At 51.0% G+C, this 27,525-nt stretch overlaps 1 protein-coding gene across 5 annotated transcripts in view; it reads right to left on the bottom strand.

Annotated features, from left to right (window-relative positions):
* The window catches only part of PSD2 (pleckstrin and Sec7 domain containing 2), an 89,192-nt gene that overhangs the window by 40,193 nt on the left and 21,474 nt on the right, over nt 1–27,525 (bottom strand). For 4 of the 5 annotated variants that reach the window (XM_029998021.2, XM_029998022.2, XM_029998025.2 and 1 more), the window contains exons 2-3: nt 7,834–7,945; nt 5,528–6,109 (exon numbers count right to left, since the gene is read on the bottom strand). In XM_029998021.2, the coding sequence (XP_029853881.1) occupies nt 5,528–6,048 (521 nt within the window). In that variant the 5' untranslated portion in view covers nt 6,049–6,109; nt 7,834–7,945. The remainder of the gene's footprint in view (nt 1–5,527; nt 6,110–7,833; nt 7,946–27,525) is intronic. The other variant, XM_029998023.2, reaches the window with a different exon arrangement.

Genomic DNA, 27,525 nt, shown 5'->3' on the forward strand with positions numbered 1-27,525 from the left:
TCCCTGAGATGAATTCTGGGGGTAGATGAGGGACAAGCAAGTTTCCTGTGCCAGTGAACGAGATGCTATACCTGTGCATGCCCAAACCCAGCTACTGTTAGTAATGTTTCCTACTGGGCATCAGTGACAGCCCACTCTCTGCCTTCCACATCACCTGGCACAGAAGAGATTGGAAATGGATGTTGGGAGGTAGTAGGTCTAGCACAGAAGCAGCAAAACACTTGTGAGCCAGACATGGCAGAGCCATGAGCGTGTCTCCTAGGAGCCTGGCCACTTCTCAATGCACTTTACAAAACAGTTTAGTCTTTTTAGGTGGGGAAGCTGAGGCACACGCTGCACTCCATGGAATTGCTCATAGCAAAAGTAAAGAGAGGTGGAGAGATATAATCTTGTATCCCATCTCCACCAGCAGACAGCAGAGAACAGGGAAATCAAAGCCACCACTCCCTGACAGCCCCCACAGCCAGCCACATTTCCAGCTCCCAGCTATTTGCATTCAGCCCATTTTGTCCAACAGACAAAGGCTGTCTGGTTTCATAGTGGAGACGGACCCCTGAACTTCACTGCCGTGCTTGGGCCGAGGCTCAGTGGAGCCCTGAAGCCAGGTCTAGTTGTACCATTACAGGGTCTAGGGTGCATACTTCCTTCTCTCAAGGCAGGAGGGATTTGCCTGTATTTCCACTGCACAGCTGAGCAAATAGCAAGGAGGGAAGGCTGCCTCTTGAGCAGAGAGCAGGTTAGTAAGGCCCTGAATTTACTGGCCCAGATATACTGATCAAGTGTCATCCATTCCTGGAAACCCTAGCCCTTCAAAATGCCTCAGGCAGGGTGGAAGATGGCTGGCCATTTCAGGACACAGTGGCCCTAAGGGCTAGGGAATGCACGTCTTGCCACCAATAATAACACACCCATCTGGGAACCATCATCATCATTTTTGTGGAGCAGCCAGTTCTCATGGGCAGCACAGGACAGACCATGCCTGAGCGGTTATCCTTACACGGACCGGTAGTCCTCCAACGCCCTCATCAGCGTGGGCAGCAAGAACTCAGCATTTACATGAACACTAATTCCAGGGAGTAAAATGGGACCTGGCATCCCTTCATATAGGGAAGTCCTCAAAGTTATCACCCTTGTTTGCTACAGCCAGTGTGTTTAAAGACCCAAGCCTCCAGGATAGGACGTACTTTGCCAACAGGGATCTCCTCACCCCCAGAATCCACAACAACCAAAGACAGTCATAGCGTAAGAGGAGATAGAGTGGACACCTAACACAAAACCAGTGTAAGGAGGGAAGACTGCAGTGACGGATACACATAGGCTGGCCATGACTTTGTGTACAGAAAAGATCTCCTTCCACAAAGCAGGATGACTTTAAAAACTTCCCCTTGTGACAGGAAGGACTTTACAGCCTTAATTACACCCAGCAGTGGGAATTATGGACCTGCCTTGGCAGCTCATCCCATTGCCAAACTTCTTGCAACATCCCTCATCCCCAGTGAACTTCCACATCCCCTCCCCTACAGAGGGTCTGTGTCTTCCCCACACCAAAGAAAAACCCTGGGTCTTTGTGGTTTCCGCAGGTCATCACACCACTCCTTGGCCTGCATCCCTTCACTCCATCACCAGCATGTCTGTGCAGGAGCACCCATGCAGGAGTGCATGCCCTGGTCCATCCCCATGAGGTTTGGTGCTCAGCATGTGTTTCCAGGGATGTTGTACACTGCAGCTGTGCCTGTAGGTATTCTCCTAGGTGATCCTGGGCATCAAGCCCTTCAAGAGGCATCAAGCCCTGCACCTCCTGGATATTACTTAGCAGGTTCCACATTGCCATAATCCCAAGGCAGACAGCTCCTGCTCTCTCACCCCACTGAACAGAATCATTTCCATTAACTGTTCACACCACAGGGCTTGTATTTTACAGCCCTTTACTTATTCCTTGAGCCCAAACTCATACAGCAGGCAACAAAGTGAGAAAGTCTGTGTCCCTACAAATGCCCCAGCAAAGGCTGCATGGGACAGAACGCAGGGACTGGGGCAGGAGCTGTGGTCCTGGATGGGTCAGTGGGCACCAACAAGTCAGGCAAATCACATCTCTCCTTGCATGGTCCCAGAGAAGACAGAGGACAAAGAGACTTTCTACAGCTTACACCAGCCTAGGAGCACCATCTGCACCTAATTCAAACAAAGCCAGGCTAAGGTGGGAGACAGTGAAAGACCTCGCTCATGTGAATGAACATACCTCCCCACAGAGAAGTGTTGCATACTTATTACACAGCAGGGAAAGCAATCGCTTTACTTAAATAAGGAGCTGTATGTTTATTTGCATTGTAATCACAAGGTTTTGTAAGCGTATTGAAGTAACACTGTATCTAATTGCCTGTGCTGCTTTTCCCAGTCATCTCTGAAATGCTCTTTTATTGCTTACGGCGAGGCATGCAGAGCAATGCACTTGGTTATTATTGCAGCTGAACCGTACTGGATTCTTATGCACTGAGTTGTTTACATTTCAATTCTCACTGGTTAATTAATTGTAATAAAGTACAACCTAGTTTGCTGTGTTGGTGGAGTGGGGAGTCCTGTCGGAGAAGGACAGGATGGAAATCAGGATTTTCTTGCCTATGCACTGCAGGCTTTCTGCAAAGTTTTTCTGAAACTTTATTTAATAGAATTTGAATTGCTTGATGGCTGTATGTTGCCATGGGAGAAAATGTGTGGGCAAAGGCAGCAGTCCTAAACCTGCAGGTACTAAGTGCGTCTACAAGCCAAAGGTGGGGATTCCTCTGTTAAAAAGTTTGACCTTTTTGCACGAGTTCATGGGCCTGAAAGCAGAGAATATCATTTCACCGGTGAAGCTCTCAGTTTGACTGCAGAGCTGCAGCCTCCCTGAGATCAGCAAGGCCAATGCTGGGGGCTTCTGGGAAGGTGAAAGACCTCTAGGCAACATAGCCACAATGATAGGAAAATGGGGCTTTGACAAATGGTATATTGGCATGCCAATGGATACCAAGGGATAAACTAGAAAGGAGGTAAAAGGGATTCAGTTAATGCAAACTGCAGCACAAGCACTAAAGCTTTGGCTTTATTTCCTTTACTTTTTTAACAACCACTTCCTGCATAGACGCACACAGGGCAATCATGGTTTCTTTCTCCAGCTCCACTATGGAGTCGATGACTTTGGATGACTTTTTCCCCTTTAATTCTCCATTGGTTCAGTGGGAAGAGCAAGACTCAACCCCTTCTTGTAAAGTATTTTAAGATCCAGGGACAAAGTGCATCATATGAGAACCAGCATGTGGATGACGACAAGTGATTTGTTCCCCAGGAATGAATAGTTGACTGCTCATCGGTAAAACATTAGGCCAGAGACAGAGAAACCCCACATTCTCCTATATCCAGAATGGGTCATAACAGAAACAGCAACATACCGAACAGGAGTAAAGAAAGAACTGGGGAAACTCAGAGATGAAGCAGGATGACAGTGACTTCCCAGTGCCTTGGTCCATCTGTCAGGTTTGTTACTCCTGACCCACACTGATCTAGGAGAGCCAGAGAGTCAGCTATGGTCAGGAAAGAACCAGCGCCATGCTGTATTTGTCCCAGCTACGTTTCTGCCGTTTAATCTAAAGATAGGTGGTCAAAGTACTAAGGAGCTCAAACACAGTGAGCTAACCCAATCCCTAGGCAATAAGTGGTTTCCCAGAGTTCAGCTGTGTCCCTGAAGTTTTCTAACTGCCCTTCTGCCTTTGAATATAGTGTGTGCCTTGTCCCTTGTGCATTCAGCTTCCCAAAAGACTTATTTGCTATCCGAGTGAATATGTTTAGAGCATAAGATCATGAGCTGTGCATGCAGAGCCCAGTCAGGTTGCATCATCTCCAAATCCTCAGCCTGCCACTTCTCCCCATTCATGCCCTAGTACCTCAAAATAATTGCACTTTCAGTGATTGTAGCAGCATTCACTGACCACCCTTAGATTCCTCTTGAACCCACAGTCCCTGCCAGGGAGACACATACCAAGCAAATACGATTCCCTTGCAACCTGAGAGACTTGCAGACATCCAAGACCTGACTGAATAGCTTACAGGGCTTGTGGGACCTACCTGTGGGTAGACTCCTATAGCTCTCTGGACATCAGCAGCCTGCGCTGGACACTCTTCCTCTTTGATACTTTCAATAGTGCATGTTGAAACAGTGCTGCTCCTTCTTGCTGGGGTCCTTGGGTAAAAAAAACCACCAGCTTTTTATAGGGGAGCCTGTTCAACACTAGAGACGCAATGAATTAGGGACGCCTGTTGTCAGCCCACATGCTGTGTGGCTTCCCAGCTCTGCTGACACTCCTGCCTACGCTCCAGACAGCGCTCTGAACAAATGGCGCAGCCTGAAGCCTGCACTGGACTAAAATTAGGAGGTGATTCGATTCACAGGCCCCTCTTGGCCACCCTGTCCCTTTCATACATTCTCCTCTTAAGAAGGCCACGCTCCTCTGTGACAACCTCTGCTGCTCTTCTCCAGCCCCCTCCTGCTTGCAGCATCTCTCCTGTGCTGGGGTAGGTATGTAGGCAGGGCCATAAAATTCACAGCAGCCATCAACCCCAGGTGGCTACAATACAGACCCCCGGATGATTTCTGGTGGCAAAGGGAAGCATCCATACTTCTCCCACAGGAATGGCATAGGAAGCACCCTGCCTCATCCCACTGACCAGTCATTTCCCCTCAGCCCTCAACCTGCAGAACCCCAGGGAGGTCTAGGCAGTTGCAGAGGCATGAAATCAGCTGTGGACACTGCACCGGTGTAAGCGTCCCCGAGCCTGGAGGGTTATCCTGTGAAGTCAGGCTGCCAGTACAGAGGACACAGAGACTGAGGGGCATTGCACACGTGCTGGTTTGCCTCAGGCACTTGAGAATAGGATGACGCTCATATCTCAACTCACACTGCTATCCCTGTGCCACCCAGGCACTGGTAACACCTGCCACAGGTGCAGCAGGGAGCAAAGCTCAGTGCCTTGCCCTCTTTTACTAATGGCATGGTCCTTTGGATACAAAGCTGTAACCTGCTAGCCCAGGGACTGCTAGAGCAAGCCATGCTGCCAGGGACTTCCAGGGCATACCAGCCTCCCAGACAAGCCCAGCTCTCCATCATCCCCAGGCTGTTCGACTTGTCCTAAATTATCTCTGTTAACTCTGCCGTAAGTGCTGAGCTGAATCTCCAACTTGAATGTAGGACACCCCCAAAGTAAGCACAACCAGCACCCAGCACTCTTGAGATCCCTAAAGCTTCTCCTTCACTTTAGTGACTCTGTGGGCAGACACTGGCTCTAATCACAGCTTTTCTGCATTTGTAACAGGGAAAAGCAGTGTGAGAAGCCCAGAGAGAAAAAGAGTGAAAAGCCACAGTCAGCCATGAGAGCAGCTGCAGCTTTTTAAACTGATGAGTTACACACGGAGCAGAAGTAACTCGAACCAAGGAGGCTTGAGAAACAACACATGTAAACCAGCACTGAGCCGACGTTACAAAGCTTTCACACTCACCCGAGCTGCTCTTCTGGCTCGTCAGCACTTAGAGCTTCCGAGGATCCCAGAACACTGTGCCACCGCTCCTTGCTGAGGGCCTCGCTAGGTATCTCCTGGCTTGGGGAGCCCCTCTCCCCCGAATCTGTACTGCTTCGGCTGGGCACACCACCGTCCCGCTGCTGCAGTGGCGTCTGCTCCCGCCCCACGGTCAGCTCTGCATCCACGCCGTTTGCCAGCGCTGGCCCATCCTCACGGCTGCTCTCACTGGTGGCACCCGTCCCTGGTCCCCGCTCACCCTGCCTCTCGCCCGGCTCTGTCGTTGCTTCCAGATGTTCATCCCCCTGGCCCCCGCGCTCCCCCTCCACTCCTTGGGAGGGCTGAGCATCGACCCGGGGGCTGGCTCTCCCGCTGGCAGACTCCGGAGGCTGGCTGAGCTGCTCGTCCCCATCACTGCAGGCCAGCACGGCCGGCTGCGAGCCCGAGGAATGCAGCTCACAGCAATCTGCGGCAGACCATGGAAAGTGGCTGTTCTCGCTCATATTCCGCTTGTCCCAGCGCTTACGGGCTCCCTCCCCGTGCTCAGCTCAGGCTCGGTACTACCTACAACAGAAAAGAATCCACGTCACGAGCGCCTGCAAGGGCTGTCAGAAAGGCACGGGCTTGTCGTTAGCAGCTCAGTAGGGCAGCAGTTTGAAGCAGAGCACAGGAAAATGCCCCCCACCCCTCTCAACCCCTCATTGTAAAAGCAAGGAAGGACCATACTGGGGTTTGCTGCTTTTGCAAAGACTAGTGCTTGTTACTCAGCACAGTGAGATCCGGAGAGGAAAATCTGCCATTGTGGTCTTGAGCCATCAGGGGCCCAGGCACCCGCCTTCTCCTGCTGCTCCCATAACCCCCAGACAGCCCTAGTCTCAAGCACAGGGGACACATACCACACAGGCTCTTGGTGCCCCAGCTGCGGCAGGCAGCTGCCCAGGGCTGGGGACAGGAACATAGCACAGCTGCTTTTCCCAGGCTGGCTACCAGGGTGCTATTCCCAAGTACTCCCTGCTGGCCAGAAATAGGAGAAATAGGGGAAATAGGAGATAGGTGTGATTTTTTTATATTTTTTTTTTAACACTTCTAAGCAGCTGGGATGTGCCAACCTGTGTGATTTTCCCTGCTGACTTTGCGTTTATGCGGAGCTTCTTGCCTGCCAGAGTAACACTCCTCTTTTCCCGACACACAAGTACTGCTGAAGGGTGTCGTAAGTTGCCAGCTAAGACTCCGGCAAAAGTGTCCTTATTGAATATACCCTGGGGTGTTTTCTCTGTAGGGCAAGGGAAGGACTCTGTATTGCACCAAATGAGACAAGTAGCTTTTTGATAAAAAGGCACCTTATTGGCGAACATGCAAAGTTTGCAAGTCTTACAAGCACCATCATTAGCCACGGGCTGTAGCCCCACAGTGCCGTGCAAGCTTTTCTCCATTGTAACGCCTGTAGCTGTAACCAAGTGCCACCAAAAATTATCTCTTCTGGAAGCAGGAGTTTCTGTATGGCGTTCAGGCTGAGCCATGATAACAGCTGATTTTGTTTTAAAACAATATCTGTCTTCACCTGGACAGGAAGCATGGCTAATCAATTACAGCTGGCAGATGGGACCCCTGGGTTTTCCCCCTAATTCTGTTCCTAACTCGCATCTCAAGCAGATCATTTAAACTCCCTGCCTCAGCTTCCCTCTCTGTAAACCAGGGGTTATACATCACTTCTGAGAAGCCATGAGGTTGCCCAGAGGTCAGCAATGGGCTCTGGGTGCTCTGACTTGCTGAGCTGCAGCTCTCGTGAGCAGTAAAATCACTAACTGCTTGGCTAGTACAGGGTTCTACTAGTTCTTGGTAACAAGAGGTGCTGGACTGCAGCTGCCTCTGCTTTTACAACCCTTTACCCTGTGGAGATGTCAGCAGCCTCCTCCCTGCTGCTGATTGCTCTGCATCTGGGCAAGGAGCAAGGGAGAGGTGGGATTCTACCCCAAACACCCCTCTATGGCCTGGGTACGGGCAGATCCACAGGGGTACATGCTGAGCTGCTGGATGAGCAGGACAGACCCTGAGGGGAACCCCAGTCCCCAGCTGAGTTTGCTCCAGTCCCACAGCCCAGGCAATCCTGGACCCAGGATCTGGCCTGCTCTCCATGTTCTGCTCCCCACAGCTGGGAGATACGGTGGGCTGGGGAGTTCAGAGCCCTGCATGGGATGGGTTTGGGGAGAAACACTCCTTGAGGGCTGCATGTGCCACAGTCATGAGATGGGGCAGGTCCCTCCTCGAGGCAATGCTGGCAGTTTTACCTCTTGTCCACGTGCATCCGTGTGCATCCCCCGCTGTCACAGAGTGTGCAGCATTGCCGCACCTATTGTACTAGGCACAGCCAGGCGTATCCGATCCCTGCACGATCCCTGCCTGTAACAAGGGATCAGAGAAAGTGAGACCCAGGCCAGAGAGGACAACCCCACTGATCTCCTGCTACCCTGCCACTGCTCCATATCAGACTGTTTCCCAGACCCACCCCATGGCCTGTTCTTTGCAGAGCACTGCAAATGGTCTTCCTTCTGCACAGTCCTGGTCCTCGCTGGTTTTCAACCATAGCAGTGCATCAGCCGAGTGTAGAAGTAATCCTTAGAAAGGGCTTCTGACTTCTCTCTTTATCAAGTCCCCCCTGACCAATTAAAGCAGAGCAAAGGGACTATGTGGTTGCAGGTTTCAGAAGAAACTTGATGATGAGCCCACTGAATGTCCAGTTTCACCCACCAGATCCACAGACGGAGACACCTGTGTTACAGATGAATCCCCCCCCAACACTCCTTCCCAGCCCCACCAACAAACCAAAAGCCAGGTTAGAGGTCTTTGAGCCAATCGTAAGCAAATCTGAACTATCAAAATCATTGATGTAATGACATTTCCCTTGCAGAGTGTATTGTACAATGCAGACTGGCAGAGACAGTGACGCCTCTCCACAAGGTGATGCCGGGCTGGAGGAGCATGTCTGGTCACCACAGATGGTGTGTCACCTACAGACAACTGCCTGAGCTAGCAGTCCAGGCTTGCTATAGAGTTGATGGAGACAGACAGACAGGGCACCATTGCCTCTGTGCTGTTAGAGGTCTACCTCAAGCTGGGTAGATCAGGCCCTAGATGTGCCAGCTGCTTTCCAATGGCTGGAGAGAGCCCATGGAGGAGCTTGGCAGCAGATATCTGTGTCAAGACTCTGTGGAAGGATCTGCTTACACCCTCCCTTGGGCTTGCCCTCGTGGGCCTTTGGCCTCTCTCTGAGCCAGCCTGCCTCTCCCTGACAAGAGAAAGGCCAGCCTAGGCTTCCTGGGACATGGGTACATCAGCTTCCTGTGGCCCAGAATCCCACCCGCAGGAGCTGACCCTCCCAAGGGAGGTGTTTTGGGTTTGTGTGGCTGGGTTTTGGTAGCAGGGGAGGGTCCGCAGGGCCGGCTCTTGGGAGAAGCTGCTCGAAGCTCCCCCGGCTCGGAGCCGGACCCGCCGCTGGCCCAGGCCGAGCCCCTCAGCGACGGCGGTCGCGCCTCTGGGAGAACAGATTCCAGAGGGGAACGGCCCGTGAGTCGGGGGAGTGGGATGTGAGAGGAACCCCTCTGCGGATACCGAGGTCAGGGAAGGAGGAGGAGCGGGGGAGGACGCGGTGAGGCGGCAGGCTGTCCCCCCCAGCCCGTGGAGGGGAGCGGGGGAGCGGAGGCCGCCCAAAATGGCCGCGCCTCCGTGGCTGAGGCAGTCTGTGACTGAAGGACCGCACCCTGTCTGCGGAAGGGACCCGCGCTGGAGCAGTTGGTGAGGAACTGCAGCCCGCGGGAAGGACCCGCGCTGGAGCAGTTGGTGAAGGGCTGCCTCCCGCGGGAGACACCCCACGGCGGAGCAGGGGCCGAGCGCGGAGTCCTCCTCCCCCCGAGGAGGAAGGAGCGGCAGAGACAAGGGGTGAGGAACGACCCCAGCCCCCGTCCCCTGCTCCCCTGGGGAGAGAGAACCGGGAGTGGGGCTGAGGCGGGAGGGCGGGGGGGAAGCTGTTCTCAGGTTGGGTTTTGCTTCCTAATAGCCTTGTTGTGATTTGATTGGTAGCAGATTAAATTGATTTTGTTTCTTCCCCAAGCTGAGCCTGTCTTCTGCCCGTGACCGTAAGTGGGGAGTGATCCCTCCCTGTCCTTGTCTCGACCCACGAGCCTTTCTTTGTATTTTCTCCTCCTCCCACCGGGGCCGGGGGGAGTGAGTGAGCGGCTGTGTGGTGCTTTGTTACCGGCTGGGCTGAAACCACGACAGGAGGTCAAAACAAGCCTCTGGGACAGTCCTCAGGTTCACACATGAGGGCCAAGCCTCCTCTAGCTTATTCTTCTGCCATCCCAAATGAAGAGGAAAGACTTGCAAATCTCTGTCCTACCAAATCCAGGACAGAAAATCAGTCCCAGGCACTTGGTCTTCTCATGCACCACCACCAGGGCCAAGACAATGCAGCAACTTCAAGGAGTTTACCTGCAAAACTACCAGGACTCTCTGAGCATGACCACACTGTAATCTCGAGTAATAATGAAAACCTAACATGGGACAAATTTTGACTTTCCCATAGTGAAGGCATAATACAGACATGCAACCCAGAGCCAATGCTCAAATCTTTGGAGGAACCTTTCCAGCAAAGCTTTGCTGGCCTTAACATAAGATGAATAATGTGGCTTTTTCGAGTCCAATTTTAAAACCAGCCAAAGACTTTGGGCTGAAATTCCCCACCTCCCTGCCATCCATCCAAAAACTCCAGTAGGAACCAGACACCCCACCCAAGCCAGTCCAATAGCTAAAGCTTGGCACAGCTATCTGCAACCAGAAAACAGGAAGCTAAATGCGGTTAGGAGATGGGCCTGTGTAAGAAATGTTGGCAAACCTTAGTAAGTGTGATGTCCCATCCATCCCTCCTAACTTCAACCAACTTATATTATTAATATCAAAAAAATTAACATTGTTGTTATTACGTATAAACTACCGCATTATGCTGTTTTACCCTCCGTGAAGTCTAACTGGGACATTTATGGTCTGGAAGAAGGGCTGAGGAGTCAATAGTTAAACCCTTAGGCATGCTTTTCCTTGGCCTGGGTTCCTTCTGGAGAAGAGGCAGTGGGGAAGCCCTGGGAGGATGCATGCACAGACTATTGCTGAGCCAGGAAGACCATCAGCTCCCAGCTTCCAGCGTACCTGTCTGAGCAGAGCCATGAGGAGACATCCAGGCCTCTCGCAGTCTCCTGACCCCTTTGAGACTTGTATGTCTCGTGTTGGATCCATACTCCATTGCACACATGGATGGAGGCTGTCATGTGCACCTGAAGTCTGCAGGCAAGCTGAGTGTTTATCATCCCATGACAAATCACCCAAAAAGTCACTAGCTACTTGATTTATGCTTGTGGTGACAGTCACTTGAAACATACGCAGGTTACGCATGGCTGAGGCTTCCCAGAAGCTCAGAGGAACTGGGAGGTTGGGTTGTAATGTGCCACGGCTCCATTCCCAGCTGCTCATGGTGATGCCTTGTACTGAAGTCACGCAACTGACTCCTGCCACACTCAACCATGCAGCCCAGCCAGCTTGTCCCACATTAGCTGCACAGGGTCTCTCCCACTCTACAACCCAATGAGACATCCATATGTGGTAGGGCTCATCTGTGAACGCTACGTTCTCCAGCTGTGTGGGGTACGTACATCAGCAAAGGGAAGAGGAGGCAGGCTGTGATGCCACAACTTGGACTCAAAGGAAGACAGCCGAGGGTGGAGTAGCTGGTTGCAACTGTCCACATCTGCCTCCAGCAAGTAGCTGGAAGGTAACCAATGCTGGACAGAATCCAAAGACAGACTGTCAACACCCTTCTGTTAGTTCTGAGAAGGCACCAAAGTGCAGTTCAGCCTCTGGCTCAAAGCAGCCACAGCTTCAACCAGGCCGTTGGGAGAAGTCACACTGCAGCACTGGGGGAAGCGGGGCGGGGAGCTGGAGCTGGTATTCAGAGGTCCCCCTCTGGGGCTCCTTTCCATTGCCCCAAAGCAGTACAGCCTTGCAGACAGGAGGCTGAGTTGGACTGCAGGCTGATATTCCCCTCCCCATGTCCCTGCTTGTTTCTTTTTGTTTCTGCTTTGCAAAGCATTCTCCAGCACAAGTAAGGGCTGAAAGGTGATATCTGGGTTCCCACCAGCAGATTTTCATACAACCATAAGTCTTGCCCTTTCTGCAGGCTCAGGCATCCTGTCAAGTGACTGCTGCTTCCCTAGGTCCTGTGGGTATGGTGGGCATCCCTTACATGTCTACTGCTCCCAGCCTCCTGCAAATGTAACATGGGTTAGCATACAAAAGAAGGGTCTGGCAAGAAGAGGGAATGCCCTGGCATATGTCCCAGCCAGGACTGTTCACACCGATGACTACTGTGGCTCTGCTGTGTTGTAGACAATTGTTAAGCTGCAGTTCCATGATTTGGACCAGCCTATCTCTGTAAGGCCCACATAAGCAGAAGAACATAATGCATGCTGGAAAGAGGCTATTACTGCTGTAGGAAAGGGTAAGGGAAGCCAAGGCATCCATGATCCAGTGCTAACCATAGCTTTTCCATCTCCTCCCTAGTGCTTAGGCTTGGTGCTTCCACCGCAAGATCCGAGAGAGGCAGAAGGTACCGAGGATCCCATCCCCTGTGGCCCTCTGATGCTGCCCTTTCTTGCAGGCCAGATCCAAGCAAGCCAACTGCTATTAGCTTCATTTATCAGAATCCTGGCAACACCAGCCCCCCACTGTCATGTGCCCAGTGCCACAGGATAGCAATGCAGGACAGCCACCAACTCCCTGCTCCAGCCTCGCTCTGCCCCTGGGGCCCTGAATGGACCCTGGACCACGAAGAGACAGGGCAGGGCTCGTTAGGGGAGGAAGGAGAGCAGAAATGCCCCGTCACTTACTTTGGGATGATGGCTGGATCTGCAGTGGGGCCAGCAAAGCTGGGCTGGCATCCACTGCAGGAAAGCACCAGTCCCAAAGAGGCTGGGCAGAGATGCAGCAAAGTTTGCCCTGGTTGTGTGAGGGGTTGGAAACCACACAGCAGCTCTTTCAGGGACTGGCTCTGGAAGTCTCCCAGCTTTTGTTAAAGCTGAATGGCTGGTGGGAAATGATTTATTTTTAATTTTCTTCCCTGCGTTAGGAACTGGAAAGGCTCCCACTTCAGTTTTGTGTAACCGCTTGGCTGCTGCAACACAGGAAAGCTTGGAGAAGAATCTTGCTGCTTAGTCGAGCATGAGCTTTTCCTCAAGCTCCCGCCGAGCTGGGCTGCTTCGTGCTGCAGCCTTGCTTTACCTTGCTGCTCCACATCCCATTCTGTTGGGCTTGGTGGAGATGGGGCAGCAGCTCCTTCATGAAGGCTCTGTTCTCACCCTGGCACTGCAAGGATGTCAGGGGGTGAGCAGGAGGCACAGGGATGACACGGAGGAGAAAGGTGCATTCTGATGTGGCTGCCATGGTGCTGGAGGTGAAGGAGAAAGTGAGCAGATCCTGTGCTCATCTGACAACCTCAGAGTCAAGATCAGAAAGCGGGGGGGCAGGGGGGGGATGCCAGGAAGGGAAAGGGGTGGCAAGGTAGGCTGCCCTGCTCTGGGATATGCTGGGGTGCAAATCCCAGGGGAAGGACGGTGCTGGGACCTTGCACCTGCTTGTGTGCACCCTATAAGTTCAGAAGATGCAGGGCAGAGCAGGACTGACCCTTCTGGGTCTTTCAGCAAAATTGTAGAAGAAGGCGTCACCCAGAACATCACCGTGCTCAGCCAGATCTAAGGTGGTGGCAGTGCCAAGAAGGGGTGTTGTAGCCCTTGCCCAGGTCGTGGTGCTAACAGGGACAAGCCAGTTCTTGTGAGTGGGCTCAAAGCAGGCTGGGGGACACAGCAGCACCTTGGCCCACATTTTCTCCTGGTGCATTGAGGCGAAGGCTGTCATGAAGGGAGAGAAGATGTCTGTGCTGCCACTCGGCAGCCCTTTGGCCTCGTGAACCCACGCTGACACCTGGAGGCACATGTAATCCCATGTCCAGCTTCAGTTTGTATATTTCTTTCTTGTACTTGGAGGTCCAATACCAGACATGGAGTCCAGCTGTGGTCTCACAAGCCCTGGACAGAGGGGAAGACTCTCTTGCCTGAAGCTGCTGGCTGTGCCCTTGCTAACACAGCCCTGTATGCACTTGACCTTCATTGCACGCTGCTGACATGGTGAATTTCAGCAGAGCAGCTACTGCAGCAGTCAGTCCTCAGCCCATACCAATGCCCAGGCTCAGTTCTGACTCATGGTCCTGCAGGCGGAGGCTGGGGGACAGCTTCTTCAGCCTGAGAAAACCTCGCAGGATGGGATTTGCTCAGTGTAATGTGAATACAGCATACCCAACTAGAAGCATTGTCTGAGCAACCCCCAGTCCCACACACTCAGACAACCAGGTCAGGAACCCTTATTCCCGCTCTTTCTAAGTTATTTTCATCCTCAGGGCAGGATGTACCGCCCTCACACCTCGTTTGCTGACCACCACGAAATGCAGACCTCTGCGGCACTCTCAGTGCCCCAGGACCCTGTTCCAGGCCATTGCAAAGCAGCTACAGATTTCTCAAGATCTTGGTTTCTGAAAGACACCTTCCATCTTCCTTTTGCAAGAGTGAAAAGCAATTTCAGGTGGCAGCTTTCATGGCAGGAAGAGTTCTTCAGCAGAATTCAGAAAGATGTGACAGGCAGATGTTTCCTGCTTGGCCCTTTTCCTTGACACAAACTGCCACGCAGACACGCAGCCACCACTGACTCATGCAGCTACAGCTGGGCCTCATCCCCGTCTGTCTTACAGCCAGCCTGCTACGATTGCCTTCTGCTTTTCTTAGAGAGGGAAACACTAATGAGCCGAACCTGTGTTTCTGGGCATCTGTCTTGGGTTTTATAAGAGCTTAAAAATTTCCTTGGTCACTTGTTGGAGTGAGCCCTTGAACTCCTTGGGCTAAAATGCCTATAGTAACATCCTCTGCTGTGATAAACCACATACTCTGAGTTCCCACCCCCTTTGAGCAGGAACGAAATGCACTGTATGGCTATTTGATCTACACGCTGTTGATCTCATCCATAATGTGGCTGGTGAACAGAAGCAGATATGCTGTTACGACCCAACTCACCAATGAATTTACAAAATGCAGGTGCAACACATTACTCTGGGCGGAGGGTGTGTGCATGGGCACAACGATGTTTCTTTGAGGAGGCAAACCTACAGAGAGATTGAGAGATCATAGCTATGGTTCTTCCTTTTGAAGTATGTCTCCTCCCTCTTATGTCTCTGCTTTAACCTCTGCCCTTTCAACACAGCTGAAAATAAAAACCTTTTACTATTCTTGTTGTGAAAATCCTCATTTATTTCTCCCATGGGCTGGAGATTTGTTTTTATATGATTTGAAGACCTCAGTCATATCACCTCTCAGCCTCTCCTCTCCAGATTGTAGTCCCTGCCTTCTTAGCCTGTTCTCATAAGACAGCTTCTCCACCCCCTTGAGCATTTTGACTACCGTTCTTTGGATTTTTCCTAACTCTATTACTTCTATTACAGTCTGGAGATGGGCAAAGCAGCACTGCATAGTGAACTCAAGATGTGGGCACACCAAAGATTTATACAGCACCGAACCATTCTGTACAGCACCCTCTGTGCAGCACGTGAGTCCCTCCCAGATGACACCGAGCTCTAACTCACCTGTAACATCTCTGCTGAAGAGTAGGGTCTCAGGAGCAGGGCTGGGCTAGGGTCTCAGGCAGACACTGATTATTTCAAAGGTGCTACTCCAAGGCAGGATAAAGAGGAAAGTGGGCAGAGCTTGAGGGACGCAGTACTTTCCCACTCTCTTTTCTCCCCTTACTGTTCCTCTGACCATGCTACCTTTTACACTACTCTATGAAGCCCTTCCCTGTGCTCCCAGCACCTGCTGGACCCACCAGAAAAGGTCCTCCAACATGCAGTGGAGAGCATCTGTGACTACATTACCCATCGTGTGTAATAACTAACAGCTGATGTGTGCAACTGTTCATAGCCCACACCGTGTCCTGGTTTAGGTGGGGCTGTGTCCCCTTCCAGTGTCCATGGGTGCATGGAGATGCCCTTCCCTCTGAAGATCTGGATAGGATCCATCGGCCTGGGGTAGTCTAAGAAGGATCCTGGCAGTTTTGGTTACAGTCTTGGCTTGACTTGAGAAACCCATCCCATCCTTCAGTTCCCTGCTTTGCAACAGCCTTTCTGAGACAAGGCAAATCATTCAACCTTGTAGCTCTCTTGCTCCTGGAAACTGGGTAGAAGAGCAAAGTTCTGTGCCCTGGGAGGGGAGGGCTGGAAGGAGTGAGAGATGCACTCCAGATGGGGAGGAACTGGACACCCACCATGGGGGTCAGGTCTGTGTACTCTCTGCTCCAGCTCACATCCCCAAGCCTTGCTGTCTGGGAGGGACTTGGGGTGGACAAGGGTCAGTGCAGTGCTGTGGGAGCCCCAGACCAGGCTTCAAGGAGCCACCTGTGCAAGTCACCAGGGCCAGCCTGCCCATGCTAGAGCCAGGGTGCCAGTTCTCCTGCCTGGGTGCCACTGCATGCCAGCACTCACCTGGGCTGAAAGAAAACGTGGCTCAACAAGGAAATATGAGCACTCACTGATCCTAGTGTTATGCTTTACAGAGCCCCTGGGGTACTGATGCTCATTGCTCATGGCCAATATACTGTCCCAGTGGTTTCCATCCATCACTGGCAGTTTAAACTGCAGGTCCTATATCCTTCACTTCCAATGTAGAAAAGAGGCCATGGATAAAACATCCCACAGACTAAAATAAACCAGCTACATGCTAAAAAAAGAGCCTTTGGGTAATCAGAAATCACTGTGCATGGAACATACTTTTTCTTGACGCTAAACCTTACAGCTCCTTATTTTGAATTTTTATTAGAGTCCCCAGAGCTATTAGAACACACTCAGATTCAAACGACTCCTGCAAAACTTCATCTTGGGGAAACAATGGCAGTTTTTTGCTTACAGAAAAAATAAACCTGAGTCTTAAAATCCTTAACAGCTTTCCTGCTTGCACTCTTTTGCAGTTACTCAAAGGGGGAAAATAAAAGAATATACTTAGTATTTTTCACATGTTCCTTTCTTTGTACTGACACCTTGGCTACACAGCACTTTGTGCACGGAGTCTTCCTCTAGCCCTGTGCATGCATCATGCAAACCTGACTGTACTTTTCACAGAGTCACAGTCTCAAGCCTATGGGGGTGAAAGCCTGCACTGCACCATCACTTTACATCTTGTTGAGGTGGTAGAAGTTGCTTAAGCTTCCACAAAAAAAAAAAAAAAAAGGGCCAAAACATAGGGTTGGTGAACTTATACGTTCCCCAGGAGAAGCGTAAGCTTGAGACGTAAGGTCCAGGAGGCTGATGAACATGGACCTGAACATCCCTGTATTCTAGACAGCATGTTGCATCTGTAATCTTCCTGGAATAGGCTCCTTTAAAACCACATCCAGGGCTTCCAGGTTTGACTATGGGAGGAGAAAGGTTCTATCAGTGACAGAGCTGCCAGCAGGGTCTGTCTGACCCTTCGATCCCCACTCCTGCAGAAGAAGCCCCCTTGGAGAGCTTGCAGGGTTCCCTGCAGGCTCCACCTGCAGAAAACTGCTGCAATTCACAGGAATCCTCCTGTGGCTCAGAGAGAAGCAGGAGCTTCCTGAGAGGGAACAGCAGAGGAGGGGAAATTTTTACTGCATCCGGGGGAAAGGACAAGAAGGGAAGCTCCCATGGGGCTGTCATTCCTGCCTCCCCAAGACGATGCTCCCCACTAAGTGGATCTGGCCAAGGTGGGTGGTTGCTGCAGGAGCGCAAGGCCAGGAGCCTGTGGCACAGATGTAAAGCCTGAAGCTGTAAAGGCAGGTCACAGGGACACCAAAAGACTCCCATGTGTGCAAGGATCCCTACCACGCCTTCCCTGGCATGGGAGCAAAGGCAGGGGAAAGGGGGCAGAGGCTTTCTGTGCCCTGGCACCCCATCTTCAGGCAGCTCCTGCAGCTCAGAAAAGAGTTTGAGAGCAGGGTGCCTGTTAGGGCAGCAGGTGGGTCCCAGTGGCTCAAACCCTGTGTTAGTGCAGAACAAACAGCTTATAATCAGTCCATGTTGTTCAAGTTAGGAGTTTTCAAAGGGTAATTCCAGACAAACCTTATCCCTCTTTGGCTGTGAACAGCAGGGTTTCTTAGCTCAGCTCAGAGCTGGCTCCATCCTTACCTCTGTCTATTTGCTCTGGTGCTCACCTTCTCTTGAGGGGGAGCTTTATAGTTCAGGTGGCCGTTAACTGGGCTTCTGTCCTGGTTGTCCATACGTTTTATTGTAAAAACAGGCTGTTTATGGGGCCTTTCCACTCAGTTCTGTGCAACACTATAATTGAATTGAATTAAAACCCATCTTTCCCTGTGGCCAGGGTTACCTTCCATGAAAGTCCACAAAAGCTGTAACTGCTTTTCCTAAGGATCCTCCTTCGAGGAAGAGAACAGCAAGCATTGGGGATGTCATTATATACATCTACAGACATCTCAAAAGGTCTGCCTTTCCATCCTGGATCATCTCCAGAGAAAAAGGAATGACCTTCAGTCTCTTCTTAAAGGGTAACTAGGCTCCCTTGGCAGAGACGAACAGTCCTTGTTTCATCCAGCAGAGACTCAGCCCTGGCCTCTAAAGGGCTATCCCTGCTCTATCAATCAGGCGTGCTTTCCTCTTGTCAACACTGCTCTGCAATCTCCAGGCCACAGCAGCATGGCACATTGGTCCCCATGTCCTTGAGACTCCCATGTAGACAAACAACTGGTTCAAGACTCTTGGATGCTACTGAGTGTCACCACGTCAACCTGGCCAACTTGCGTTTCCAGCTGGCCTCCAAGCCAAAAGCATTGGTACCAAGTCATCCATGACTAGGTAGGACATATCTTGACTTCTGAAGATGTTCAGGCCCAGAAGGCATCGAATCTAGAAAAGACTGTTGGAGAAGGCCAGAAGATTGTCCAGATAGGACTAAGCCCTCCAAATGACTTCAGCAAGCAAAGCCTAAAATGCCATCAACTAGTCTCCACTTTGGACCTAAGGTGAGACAACCAAGCCCATCTGTGAGAGAAACAGTTGGGTAACTTTCACACCAGTGGTGATTTTCTATTTTCATCCCTGTGAAGGAAAGGAAGAACAGCTCCCTCGCCCAAATCAGACTGAGATGCACTTATTTGGCTTGAGAACACAGACTTGCCCAAGATTTACTGACAGCCAACAGGGCTGAAAATTCACTGCCTAACATTACAGGGCGTCAGAGCATGAAACGTGGCATTTCCACTGAGGTCAGCAGCTCTGCTTAGGCATAGAGATGTTTGCCCAGAGGTCCTGCAAGGAGCAGCCTGAGAAAATAAGATCTAATATGAAGGGACTTTAATACGTTGTCAGGACCAAATCAAGACATTTGGGAGACAAACTGGAAAAAGTTACGGGGGATCAGACAAGACAATGCTCTAGGAAAATCATCTCCTCTCAGACTAGGACATGAACATCAGCCCTTTACCTAGTGAATACTCCACCTATAAGCTCACTAGTTCTGCAGCAGGCCATTTTTTCTTTGGTTTAGCCCCAAAATTCCACCTTCCCTTTCAAAACTCTGGGAAACATTCCTACAAAGGAAGTGTGGGTTAAGTAAATCCTCCTCTTCCAAAGGCAAACAAACGATCACTGAACTTCTGTCTATTGGCTGTAGAGCACCAAGGAGACACTGACAGTTCATCATTCTTCCATGTTGGGGGAGTCACGCTCATACTGTTTGCTGGCAAAGGTGTATGTTCTGCAGGTAGCATGACCACCCTCCCTCTTTTCTCCTGGGATCTTTCACTCAGGAAGAAAGATTTGGGGCCCACCTACATTTTCAGTTGTTCCATCACACCTATGTAGTAATATGCTGCCTGTCTATCTCAGTGTCCCAGACTCAGTCTGCAGGGTGCTGAGAGTCAATGAAATGACCGAAAAGATAATTGCATATTTAGTTCCAGAACTTAGAGACTGTGATGGAGCCACTAAAAGAAAAGCAGGATTTCACTGATCTGTTAGGATGTGGTTAAGTTATCATTATATTTAACATGGCAACAGGAGATGCTAGTCAGAATTTGACTATACCAGAACTTGCCTGAACACATGGGAAAGCACTTTGAGTGGGACTCATCTCACCCAAATGTAGACATCTCCAGCTGAGCCCAGCCCCCAGGCCCTCTTCAGAGTCAGCAGAAAGACTGCATCTGATCTGTATTGGAAGTCTGTGTTACAGAAAAATGCACTCTCGTGTTCACTGGCTAGAGCTCCATAGCCTGGGACAGCAATCCCAGCTGCTGATGTTTATGTTGCAGACACCTACTTTTAGAAAACGAGCTTCCTGCCCAGCACTGCTGACCATGTTTAGGCTGCAAACACTTCCTCTGTATGCAGCTCTCCACAGACAGGCTTCTGCTTTCACAGTGCAACTAATGAGTAAGGAACACACCCTCCTGAAACCTGCAAGTCTTCTTTTTTCTTCCCACAGACTGTTCAAAGCAGATCCAGCTTGCATTGCTGTGTTTTCATTTTGAGAAAACAGGTGCTTCAGAAAGAATCGGTGAGATTTTCTGAGTAAGTTTCTCCGTTTTGGAACAGCTGCTGTCGTGAGGACCCTGGGAGCGACAGCCCCCAGGAACATCACTTTCCGACACGACAAGAACTGGCTCCCCTAACCATGGATGTCTTTGAGCGGCATGAAATGCTGAAGCTGACTTGTTTTGAAAACTGAGCAAGTTGTCCAGAAAGTACTACTGAAAACCCAATGGAGCCATTTTGCAGCTCCTGTGCAGAGGCTTGATCTGCCCTTAATGGATGTGCTGGATAACCATGCCAATAGGACTGTGATTTTCCTCATGAAGGAGTATAGCTCTAACAGGGACCTACACTCATGTAAAAGTGTTTTATAGAGACAGGATTGTTTCTTCTCCTCAAGGGAATCATAAGAAGAGCAAAAAGCATCATCAGGGTGATGTAATTGCATCAGGACAGTGCACTGTTCTAACTATACCAGCTCTGGGACCCAGAGGCTCTCCCAATCTCCCAATGCACAAGACATCCTGCACTAGATCTTGTGACCAGGCTACAGGATAGTTCCCACACCAGACTCCAGTACGTTGTTTTGTCTCTTAGTGGGCTTTTTTAAAGTACAGAGTTCTCAGGGCTTTTCTCCCGCTCCTTAGACATCATTACATCTAGGCATCAGACAACGATTTTGGGAACTGATGAATTACATCCTGGACTGAGTCTTCACTGATGCACAGAGGGGCCAGAGAGGCCTGCCAGAAATAAGTGCATTGTAAAGATGAAATAAAGGTTCAGGAGATGAATGCCATTCAGCCTGGTTCATCAGATGACCCAATGACATAGTGGCACAAGAGGAGTGGCAGTTAGGCTTGCTGTGGAAGCATGCAGTCTGAGAAAACTGTGCAAACTGCACATCATATATCTGAGACTAGGAATCTCTGATTTCAGCATGAAAAATTAAAGGGACAGTGTCACCAAGGTGCACTCCTTACAGTTTGCTGTTATCTGGAGAGCAGTGGATTCCCTACCATTCTGCTTGTGCTTACAAAAGCCATCTAGGTCATTAAAGCACAGGTTTTTGCTAGAGAATCATTCCCTACATCTGCCAGAAGCTGCTATAATTTTGTGGCCACTTTCCTTCTCTCTTGGTCTGATGGCAGTAATAGTAACACATCTGCATTTTAGGTGTTGCTATCATGCTGTGATTTTGCTGTGATACTGCACATCCAAGTCTCCTGCGTTTCACCTGGGGTTGTTACTCTGCTCCTGGTCCCCAGGCAGGTCTGGTCCAACACTCCCAGCAGGCAATGCAAAGTCACCTCCTCTTGACGTTAGCACAATTCTCACACCAGGTGCACATGGGAAATCCAAGCTTTCTGAAGCCACATCTGAATACCCCTTCTTGCATGCAAAAATGAAAAGACTGGAGGAAGCCTGGAGAATACCAGAGCTCAAAGTGGCAAAAGGAGGCAGCTCCCAAAGTTTGGGATAAAAATCTCTTTCTCTTTTAAGACAGTCTTACGATTTGGGGGTGAGAGATAACACCCATCTTAGTGTCCCATGCCTCACACTGTGAGGTGCTGTGCCAGAGGCAGGTCCTAGTTGTACATGCATCAAACACCCTTGCACAGTACTCAGGTGCTGTGCACGGTGTGGACACTGGAAAGCACGGCGGTGGGCAAGGATGCTGCTCGGGGGGCTGGCAGCTGCCTGTGAGGAGGAGCCAACAGAAAGGACTACCCAACAGAGGACAGGAGGAGGTGTGCAAATGGAAAGGTCATGCTTTATTATAAAGCACATTTGTAAATAGTTTATAAAGGGTTAACAAATTATTAGCAGAGGCTTTCAGCGCCTGAGCACCTCAGAAATACTGCCTGTAACACTGGATGAGCTGAGTATTAAGACCGCTCATTACCTGCCTTAATCCTTTCAAAATAACTTCTAATTATCTGGAGCCTAAAACCAAGGCCTGGACTGACAGGTAGGTGGGATGTTTTTTTATTTTGAAAGACAGTTGCAAGCTCTCCTCTCCTGCACTGCTGGGCTTAAGATGTCCCAGATGAGAGTGGCTGTGTGCCCCAGCTCCTGCCAGGCTCCTTGGCTGGGGGGCACAGGGAGGCTGACAAGCCTGGAGGTTTAATGACAAGTAGGGGCAGCAGGTTTGGGAGAGAGGAGGTTTCATTTCTCAGAGTGGGAAGGCGCAGAGTTGCAGGTCACCATGACATGGGGGGCTGCAGAAAGAGTCTCTTGGTAGTAACGGCTCTTCTGCAGGTGACCGGAGCCCCACCACCCCCAGCTCCACCAGCACACACCTCAGCAGGGGCTCACAGCTGTGCCGAGCAGGCAGGGCTGGAGAGCAAAGGACACCACAGACAAGCAGAGTCGAGCCTTCAGGCTTGGGACCCTCAGCCCAGCCCAGCTCATCTCAGCCCAGCGCAGCCCAGCACTCCAAAGTCCAGGCAGGGGGATGGCTGGGGGTCTCTCAGCCCAGCAGCCCCCCCACCCCATCATGGTTCAGGGAATCAGGCCAGACGTGGGCCAGGCACACCCTGTTTCTACTGCCATGTCTGTGACCGGCTCGCTGCCTGATGGTGGCTGCCCATGGTGAAGACAGCCAGCAGAGTTGGGCAGGGCTCAAGGCAGCGCGGAGCCAGCCAGGCTGTCCCTTTGCATGGCCACCCAGCAAAGGCCACCGTCAGGCCACAATGAGGCCATGGGCCAGCAGTGCCATGCACCTATCCCACCGTCCTCTAGGAAGGAGCCATCAAAGGAAACTGCCTCAGCTGCTGCAGCAAATAAATTCTCTCTCCTTCTGGGAGGAAAAACAACCCTGTGATTATCTGCTGCCTCAGTTTCCACAACTATGCAATGGAGAAAGCTGCCTCCTGGGACCTGGGGAAGAAAGAGACCTTTAATGGTGAGAGAATACCAAGAAACCTGGATAAACAGCCTTGAAAAGACACAGGATGCCCTTTCCTCGAAAGGCAGGTTAACATTCCCAGCTGCAGGCAACCAGCTCCTGCTTCGGCAAGCTCAAGACTCTGGTGAGGGGTGGCTCGAATAGCTGCCCTTGCCTGGTGTTGCTAACTTATGAGATAAAACCTAAATACTCATTAAAGCAGCACTTGGCAGAAACCCCATCCTCAATTACAAAAATAATTTCTTTTTTTTATGAGTCTGAAGCCTTTGGGGCCTCATAATCTAATTAAATAAAGCTTTCTCACTCTCCTCTTGCCTGCTCCCCTAGCTTCTGTTGTACCAGCAAAGACAAATATATATTTTTAATTTAGCATAATCCCCCTGCATCGTGTATCCCCTTCTGGCCAGAACCCACCCCATGCCTGTGTCCTGCTTGGGCAGGCTATCTCCATAGCCTGGTTGCTTTTGTTCCTAGAAAGTGCCTGAAATAGCAGGGTCCCAGTCCACCTCCATCCACTTCCACTGTCTCGGTAACCAGTGCCCCTTTGAGGAGCAAACGTGTAGAGCCTAGCAGGAGCAGAGCCTCACCTAAGGTAAGCTCTGCATTGGGACCAGTGCCTCGTGCTGCGCTGAGTGCAGATCTCATCTAAGTCTGCAAGATCCATCTGCCAGGACATGCAGTGGGGAAATGATGCTGCTTCAGGACATGCAACAGGGAGAGGCTGTTGGTGAACTGGAGAAGGTGCCATCCTCTCCTTCTGCATGTGTCCAACACCAGCCAACATCAAGTGGCCATGCACAGAGTGGACAGAGACCTCTGCAAGTGGGACCGGGGCTTGCTGTGGAGGACCCTACAGTCAGCAGGTCCTGCTTTGTATAGACCAGCATGTGGATGTTTCTCCGAGCTGGCCTCAGAGCATCCAGCTCTGGATTGGGTGCTGGAGGGAGGTGGAAGGTACCACAGGGAACCTCCTCTCCACCTCTACGAGGCTCTTTCCCAGAAGCGTGCAAAATTTTTTGGAAAAATTGTTCATTGGCCGAAAATTGCAATTACAGGTCAGCTAAGTCTTACCTAGATTTGTGATGCATTTGTGCTGAAACCACTGAAGAGCTGGATTTAAAAAAAAATCCCCAAAGTGTAAAAAAAGGTCACAAGAACTGAGCTTTATGCTTTGACTTTGGAGCATGTAAGCAAATACAGAAAACAAAAATTGAAAACAAAAATTGAAACTCTTCAATTTAGTTTGGTATTACAGCATTTCCCTACAATCTTACAATTTTTTAAGGATTTAAAAGAAAAAAAGATTTAGGTCAAAGTTGTTTTTTCTTATCTAGAAAATAATAGACAACTGTCACATGGGGGAGGAGAAGCTAGAGAGGTGGCTGAGCTCACATCATTTTCTCTGGGTTTTTCAGCACAGTTGGTGAACTGTAAGTGTATCAATCACCAGGGTCTGATGTAAGTTTTCCTGCTTGATACTGATCAGGAGAGCTCAGAGGCACATGCTCCAACCCCCAAAAAGGTGGCAGCACTGGGATTCTCTCTCCTAATGCAGACCTGCAGGTTTCATCTTTTGAGGGGGGTGTCAGTTGTCCATCACAGAGCCATAGAAAGGCCACAGAGAGATGAGTTGCTCAGCTGCGTCGCCTGGCAGGGAGATACAGGATGGGAAGTGACACACAAGCCACCAAAACCAGCTGTGAGCCCCTCAGTCCAGAAGACACTTCATCCAGAAGATCTGAGTGCTCCTGTCCCCAGCGCACTCCCTGCCACACTCACAACAGGCTTAAAACTCCAAGAAAGACCAGGAGCCTCTGCGATGCTAAGGTGTCTCAGCTGAAGAGCAGGAGGTACGAAACCAGTGGACTAGGGTTTTGCCATAGTGGGGGCTTTGGGATATGATCCTAGGAACCAAATCATGTCCTGTGCTGTAGAGGAAGGCAGAAAATCCTGGGATGAATCCTGTGCCCATCCTGCTTGAAAGGAAACATTGCCCTTTCCCTGAGCCCTTATGAGGTGTCTCAAGGCAGCCGGCAATGACAGGGCATCCCACCAACATTACCTTTGTTGGGAGCCATTCAGGATGCCTCAGAGAAGAAGAGGACCTAGGAGGAGATGAAGCAAGGCCTTCCTGAGCCGGTGATGCCACAAAGGTGACACCCTGATGAGTTTGCATGGGACCCCTCAGAGTGGTGCTGGGAAGGCTGCCTTCAGGTGTGGTCAACCTTCTTTCCTGGGTTCCAGTGCGAATGCGACTCCTGCCCAGGACATGGAGACACACTTTTCCTTCAAACAACCCTAGAGCAGACAGCCTGAACCACCTGCCAGTCCTGCCTCCTCCACAGCCACCAGCCAGGCCCTTCAAGACTGGCTCACGTACCACAATGCTGAAAAATCGTGAGGGAAGGACCTGAGGTGATGAGAAGGAGAAAGAGGAAAGAGTGGAGGACATGTAAGCAGTGGTGGTGAAGAGACAGGTAACAAACCATGCACCCAGTGCCAGGCTGAAGCCCAGAGCCCAGAGAAAGCATGGAGAGCACAAGAAGGGGCTCAGGCTCAGCTGCACCATCTCTGCTCAGGCTGCCTGCAGCTCCTTATATACTCTGGCACTGGCTGGTGCAAGCGAGGGAGCAGGGAGCACTGGGGCTGCTCTAGTGATGGGAGCAATGTTTTCTCTAAAGAAGGAATCATGTGTGTCCCTGCCTGGGACTTGAGCAGAACTAGGTGCTGCCCAGGGTCAGGAAAGCCAGGTTATGGACTGCAGGGAAGGACCTCCCTGAGCATCTCAGCCACTCATCTCCTGGAGCTCCTGCAGGAAAGCAAAGGGACAGCAGTGAGGATGAAGGGTGAGGTGGTTACTGTCCAGGTTGGACAAGTGCCTCTCCACCAGTGAGCCCAGCCTGCCAGCCACGTCCCCAGGGCCACAGAGGAAATGAGGGAGGGAGCCAGAACTGACCCCATGCCTCTCGCCTATGATTCTTGCACCGTAACCACCACAGAAAAGCATCATGAGTCTCATGTGCAGAAGGTACCACTCCTTTGGACCCATCTGACCACTGAGAGCCTGGATGCACTGAGCTCACGTGGACCCTATCCCAGCACATCCCTGGGAAAGGCATTTACCTGCTGAAAGAGCAAGGAGGACAATTTCACCCTCAGCAAATCTGGCAAGGAGATGTCTCCATGGCAGAGACTTTGTCAACTAGCAGAGCAAGCAGCAACCTCAAGAGATGTGGCCATTTACAGCAGCAGATCACCCACTCCAGTGACTGCTCGTATACAACCTCCAAGCAGGCTTTTCCCTCAGCAGGAAGCACTCTGCCCATAGCCAGCACTTTGGTGGTGGTAGCAACGGCCCCCTCCCAGCCCAGAGAGCATCCTTCTGGCAACGCCATCAACCTGTGCAAGTCAGCAGGACTGCACACAGATGTCTGAGCTGAGCAGGCCTTTCCATTTCCTTCTGGCAACAAGCACCAATTCCAGCTTTGGGCAGAACCACTGACACCACATGGGGCAACGCCACAGGTGGAGAAGGCACTCCCAACTTCAAAGGAGACTTTTCACTTCAGTCCCTTTAACGTTGTGGCCTGACATACTCGGCGCTGTGTGCCTTATGGCAGGCATAGCACATACAAATCACAGCATGGGCTGAAGCTTGTGGTAACACCAGACGGAGAGTTCTTCTTTGGTGGGAAAACTCATGGAGGAAGGGGACAAAAAGGTGTCAGATTATGGGATGGAGGGAAGAGAAGGGATGGGGCTATAGGTTGAAGTCAAGAAGGGCAATACAGGGTTTTACAGCACAGGAGATGAGCTGTGAGCAACACCAGTGGGGAGAGCGGAAAGCCAAGACACCTGTAAAGGCTTCACACTCAGAGCTGGATGCAACCATAAAGAGAAATAAGGCAGATACCTCCTGCCAAGCACTAAGTATTCAACTCCATGTGAAGAGCCGTGCAATGGGTCACATAATGAGGACACCAAAGGGGGCTTCATTTCAGTTACGCTGTAGGTGGGGTCAGAAAAGCATGTCCTCATCTTGGACACCACAGGAGCTGGTATAAAACTTCTCGACTCCCTCTTGCCACCTGCCGTGCAGCTCTAACAAGTGGCCTCGGCAAGAAGCACCCTTGCTCCATTCATCGAGTCTCCATGAACCAGTACTGCTTCCCATCACCGCCACCCTCCCACTGTACCTACAAACAGGACCGCACCATCTGGATACTGAATGGGCCTGGTGGTCAGAGAGAGGGGCTTGCTGGCAGAGCTCCTGTGTCCCCTGCCCAATGCTGCTGCTGTCACCTTGGCAAAGTCACTTGACCATGCCAAGCCTCAGTTTCCCCAGAGAATAATACACCCATGTCCTTGGGTGGACTGAAGAGTGATAACACACTGAGACAGGACAAAACTCAGTATTAATTCAGAACTACT

Source organism: Aquila chrysaetos, chromosome 22 (assembly GCF_900496995.4).
Source record: "Aquila chrysaetos chrysaetos chromosome 22, bAquChr1.4, whole genome shotgun sequence".
In the NCBI taxonomy this organism is placed as follows: Eukaryota; Metazoa; Chordata; class Aves; order Accipitriformes; family Accipitridae; genus Aquila; species Aquila chrysaetos.